Source organism: Symsagittifera roscoffensis, chromosome 7 (genome assembly GCF_963678635.1).
Source record: "Symsagittifera roscoffensis chromosome 7, txSymRosc1.1, whole genome shotgun sequence".
NCBI lineage: Eukaryota > Metazoa > Xenacoelomorpha > Acoela > Convolutidae > Symsagittifera > Symsagittifera roscoffensis.
This window is the reverse complement of record NC_087068.1, coordinates 48,210,183-48,216,101: the sequence shown is the minus strand read 5'-3', so window position 1 is coordinate 48,216,101 and position 5,919 is coordinate 48,210,183. Positions and strand designations below refer to the sequence as shown.

General features: G+C 38.6%; 1 protein-coding gene across 1 annotated transcript; it reads left to right on the top strand.

The window, feature by feature from the left end:
• The first annotated feature begins 232 nt into the window (after positions 1-232).
• LOC134851065 (frizzled-2-like) lies at positions 233-3,592 on the top strand. The gene has a single exon (XM_063866969.1). It carries the CDS (start codon positions 663-665, stop codon positions 2,796-2,798), a length of 2,136 nt encoding a protein of 711 aa, XP_063723039.1. The 5' UTR covers positions 233-662; the 3' UTR covers positions 2,799-3,592.
• Positions 3,593-5,919: the final 2,327 nt, after the last annotated feature.

Genomic DNA, 5,919 nt, shown 5'->3' with positions numbered 1-5,919 from the left:
TTATTCGCTGAGCGATATTATCATTGTTCTGTCTCTTTATGAAAGTGACGGAGTGTTTATGCTCAGTGTAATGTTTGTTGAGACCAATTTTGGTGATCGAAACAATAAATTTGACGGGATATTTCTTTTATATTTTGCACATTCAGCTCACTATAATACCATAATGTATTTTTAAAAATATTTTATTGAATCTTATTTTAAAATGCTGAAAACCATTTTGGACCAATAAGAAGTCACCTTCTACTCTAGCCATTCAAATAGCTCCGAAATATTCAATGCTGTAGAATAATATATAGAATGAATTGTATTTGAATAATATTATTGCAAATTCTATGCTCGCTGTACTTTTGCTTCAGTCTGAGTTGAATCGGTTTAATTTAATAGTTCAAGTTGAGCTAGTTGCCTTGCCTCCTCTTACGTCGAATTGTTTGCTCCGCTAAATTGCTATTTATTACTCGCGAAGTAAAAATCAAAAACTTACCAGTTTCAAAATCTATCGCAGCCGATAAATATTTTCACTATTTTCAGATACTTATTGCATGGTGTGCACAAAATTTCCAATTGGTTTTTGGCCACATTTTGGCTTTACTGCTTGAAAACTTTCCTCCCAAATTAGCTTATTTTAGATTTTGCTTCTATTGATTTGGTTTGATTACCTAAAAATGAAGCAAATTATTAGCCACTCTTTAGCTTTACTGGTTCTTTTGGCTTTACTCTACGCAGTAGTTTTAGCAGTTCCTCCGGGAGGCAGCGGATCCGGAGGTGATAGCACGGCTACTCTAACGGAACTTGACTTGTCACTGACCAAAGCGCCAGTTGACGGAGAATGTATTCTGAAAAGCAAGTTGTCTTCAACTGTCGGCAAATCAGACTCAGACACGAGCACGATTTGTGCAGGAATCGAATGGAACACTACTTACAAAACTAACCTCCTCGGCCACCCGACAAACTCTTTGACAACTACTTTCTGGATGGGAAATTTCCAACCCCTAATCGGACTCAAATGTTCGAGTAACACAGAGCGCTTTCTGTGTTCGCTAGCACTGCCCATATGCACAAGACAACAACCCAATCCCGCCGTGCCCAATCCCAAGTCTTACATCATTCCACCCTGCAAGGAGCTGTGTCAGCAGGTGCAATTCGGATGCGAGGCCAGTATGAATGCATACGGGTTCAACTGGCCCTACGATTGTAACATTTTCCCGAGCTCACCGTTCGATGAAAATGGGGCGGTGAAAAATGCGAAAAACATGTGCGTGCCGCCGATGGATATGGAACACTCGGGACCTGCCGGAGTCGATGAAAGTAAAACGGGAGGAACTGGAGGGGGTGGCAGTGCTGGGGGTTCGAACAAGCAGCCAGTTGACGACGGAAGTAAAAGCGAAAACGAAGACTTCAAATGTCCGAATAGGTTGAAAACTAAAAAGGATTTAGGCTATGTTTTCCTGGGCGCAAAAGATTGCAGTGCGCCTTGCAAAGAGGTTCTATTCTCATCGAAAGACTACGATATCGCTCGGTACTGGATTGGCGGCTGGTCGTTTGTTTGCTTCATCTCGTCATTGTTTACTTTTGCTACTTACCTAGTGGACCGAAGAAGGTTCAAGTATCCAGAAAGACCAATCATGTTCATGGCTTTCTGTTACGTCTTTATTTCTTTCACCTTTTTCATCGGCTTCTTCGGCCAAAAATCCATCAGCTGTTCTGCTGATCATCTTGCTCAGTCCCCGTCTATAACCTCATCTAACAGTGGCAGTGGCCGCAACTCAGCCCCACCTTCAGCAGAAATCGTCTCACAGGGTCTAAAATCGAACGTGCTGTGCGCTCTTTCCTTTTTTCTTCTTTACTACTGCCTAATGGCCAGCTCACTCTGGTGGGTTGTGCTCACATTTACATGGTTACTGGCCGCCGGTCTCAAATGGTCTCACGAAGCTATAGAGAGAAAAGCGTTCGTGTTCCACGCATTCGCTTGGGTCGTGCCCTTGTTTCTAACGCTTCTGGTGCCCTTTTTTCATGGAATCGAAGGCGACGACATCTCGGGCACCTGCTTCACTGGAATGCTCAACCCCAAATTTACTCTTTACTTTGTACTGGCACCTCTCGTTGTTTCGCTGGCTATTGGGTTCACATTCCTTGTGTTTGGATTTGTCTCTCTGTGTCGAGTGAGACACTTCATTAAGAAGAACGGCGATCGAACGGATAAGTTGGAAAAATTGATGATAAGAATTGGAGTGTTCTCTTTGTTCTACATGGCTCCTGCTATTATGCTTATAAGCTGCTTCCTATACGAGTACAAATACAGATTGAGTTGGCAGCGAAACTGGTGGCACTCCAACTGTGCTTCGTACCAGAATGTGGGCGAATATGAAGAGTGCTTCTACTCACAGTCATCACGAAGCGCAATCCAGTCGGGAGGCTCCGATTTCTTTTCGGATCCAGGAACGAACTCGCGAACAACAGCCAATTTCTACGTGTTCCTCTTTAGGTACTTTGTCACATTGGCAGTCGGAGTCACGTCCAGTTTCTGGCTCTGGTCTAAGAAGACATTTGACTCCTGGCGAAATGTACTCTGCATGAACTCAGTATCGACAGCAGGTAGCAACAACCCGCTATTTGCTGGCAACGCACAACAAGCAGTGGCAATGTCTAAGAAAATGACTGCGGTTAATAGCCCTCAAGGAGGCGGAAACGGGGCACAAGGTGTCAACGGAGTTACCTCGATCGTCAATGCAACCAACCATCCCGGTGCATTGGGACGGAAAGCACAACTGAACACAGTTCCGGGAGCCGCATTCGTCTAAAGGCGGCGCGACAATGTTTCCTGGAGCAATTTTGCGCAGTAGATGGAGAGAAACGACTTGTAGCAAAATTTATCTGGGAACATTTTGGAAGCTGCAATTTGCGTCAGGTCACCGAAGCTTGAAAGCCGGGCGGAAAAAATGGCACAAACTCTGAAAAACTCTCTATAAACTGTAGTGTTTGATTTGAATTGTAAAATATCAGATGAAATCTGCTCAATTTTAACAGGGTTACACACAATCGAAATAATCAATGTCAAGCGTGTGATCGTTTTCAAAAATTTTGGAATGTAAATATTCCTGTTTTTATCTCTTAGACGAATGCATTTTAGTTCACAAACAGAACAACGCTGCTCTATTTCAACTTTTCGCTCTTTATAGTTTAGATATTAGATAACAATACTAGACAAGACCACCAATAACCATACAATGCCGAATTTAACCGTCGAACAGACAAACCTTTCTTTTAAATCTTGCTTACACGGAGAAAGCAATAACATTTGTATTATTACCTGTGTTATGTTAATTTTTTCAACTTGTCGGTAATAATTTAGTGGAAAATGATAAAACCAGAATCATTACTGCTGTTGGTGCTTTTTGTTTCAACTTGTTTTTCTTTTTATTGGCGTTAAGAAAAAAAAGACTGGACGCACAGCTTTGCATTAATCTAATAGCAGGATATTTGATGTTGACATTTTCCTCTGCAGTCCGTAAAAAACAATGTGATTTATCTATATGTCTATTTTTATGCCTCCCCGAGATAAGTTTCTTATTTTTGAATTGAATAACTTAGGATACCTGTTCTTGTTTTTCTTGTACATTAGTATTGACATTATGTTAAAAAGTGCAAGATGAATACATAAAATGCGATCTGTAGTTTTGTAATGCATTTCTCAATTCAAATTTTCAGTTTCCTTATCAAATTTTCTACTTGAAAATAAGTTATTCATTTTCAGAAGGTTGAAATCTAAGCGGTTTCACAGGAATAAATTAACAGGTAACAAAATTACCGTTAGTCTTTTCAGATTACCTTTTCTTTCAATGCTACACGAGACAGTGAGTGCTTAGGCGTTATGCTTCGCTTCGTAATTTTCTTGAGTAACTATATGGAGATGTTCCACCCGACAAGCTGACGATTTTTTGGTATTCTCCCAAACCGAACTAAATATTAAACGTACAATTTCATAAAATGTATGGTTCAGATATGGTTATACGATTATACGAGAGATCAGACTTATACGATAAATTTCAGATTTACACGAAACCGATAATAGACGACTCTTTTTTTTTGTGAAACAAAGATTTTTTCATTGAGTACTGCAGGGTTATACGATTATAAAGTATACGAATTTTTGACTATACGTCTACACTGGTATGGTTTTAAGTTTCTTCAAAATAAAATAAATATTATAGACAGAATTTGAAATATGAAAGAAGCAAGTTTGCACAGGTAGTAAATTATGATTTCCTACTCGTAAACATTTAAACTGGCCTCATGAAACATGATAAATTTATTTTGTTTCGTAGTTGATTACAGGCATTTCTACTCTTATCGAATATTTAGGCTGCCAAAGCAAAATTTCGATCAATTTTGTTAAAAAAGTCTGAATAGAGCTACGCCTACTCAAAATTTTGCTGCGGATGTAATCAAGCTAATTGCGTCTGCATTTTGAGATTTCAGAAGTTAGATTTCAGCCAATTTTCCTTTACCTGAGGATGCGGTGCTGATCTAATTAGAGCTTGACAAGTTGAAGCAACCCCCCCCCCCCCCCCCCCTCCCTAAATCTCTTTCACAGTGGGGGGCGACCAATTAGCGCATTTAAAAATGATAATGAATTGTCTTGTCTGACATTTTGTTTTCCTGTTAATATTTTATTGACTAGGTGCCTCATTAAAGCAGCAGGCGCGTAATTAGTGGCTCCGCTTTTTACAATCTATATTTTAGAAATTAAATCGCAGCAAATAACTTGGGATTGTTCTTAACTAGCCGTAAAAAATATGCCTTTTATAAACGAATGCGGCGGAAACAATGAACTAATATGTAGTCTTTATCAGGCGTCTGCTTTGTTAAGAACGTCGCGAAAGGGAAGCTAGCTAAATAAGTCGACAGGACATTAAGGCGACATAATTTTCTTTTTATTGTATTCACATTTGTTAAAGTTTTCTATGTTACCGCCGGTGAAATGCTAAGAAACTTTTGTTGAGAAAGTTCTTTGACAAAATATTGCAATTTGCAGAAAAATCAATTCAAAATCAGGCGATTCAATTGAATTATTTTTAATTCAAAATAACCTTTTCAAGTAAATACAAGGTTTGAATCATCTAGAATTGATTTTTTGTTTTTAAACCCTAACTAAGCTCACACGTAAGCTTCATAAATTGTTAATTTTAAATTTATATAATTGAAGCAGTGATCATGTTTCAGATAAAATTGTCTTCCGAATTTTTCGGTAGAATGTTTGTAGACTTCACTGGGCTGTCGTTTTATTTGCCGGATTCTTCGCCAAATGTCCACTACTGTCTTTCAAATTGATTGTGTTTAGCTGTTAAAAGTTATTGATTCTCTAAAATCTTAAATTTAACATTTATTGTTTCGATAGACGACAACAGGTTTAATTCCCTTTGAAACATGCAAGAATTTGCCATGCACCTCTAGCAAAAAGGGTATTATAATTCGTCTCAGATCCAGAAAATGATTATTTTTGGGGAAAGTCTTGCAGCTAATCTGAGATTAGAGATGAAATCCATTTTATAACCTCAAGTTTGCATCAATTTCATAGCCTGTGGCGTCACTTTTCATGCCTTAAATTTCTCCAAAGGCAGCAGACAGAATTGAATCAGGTTTCTTTTCGAAATTACTTTTTGGGCCTTTTGTCGTATTTTGACAAGCTTGGAAGGATTACTTTCAGTATGGCGCTAATTGGAAACAACAGTGAATAGCCTCTTTGAATTGGTCATTTTGGGTTTTTGATTTATTTTTAGAGATGTTTTCATTCTGCGGACCGATGACTCTGTTCACAATGGAGCTCAATCATAAAAGCTCTGAATGGCCCAATTTATAACAAAAATAGATATATTTCTAAACGCAAACACAATTTTCTTTCACATCTGACTAAATAATGTT

Bases quoted from the DNA above. Each gene is read 5' to 3' on its own strand.
- LOC134851065 (XM_063866969.1), top strand. From the start codon at position 663: ATGAAGCAAATTATTAGCCACTCTTTAGCTTTACTGGTTCTTTTGGCT.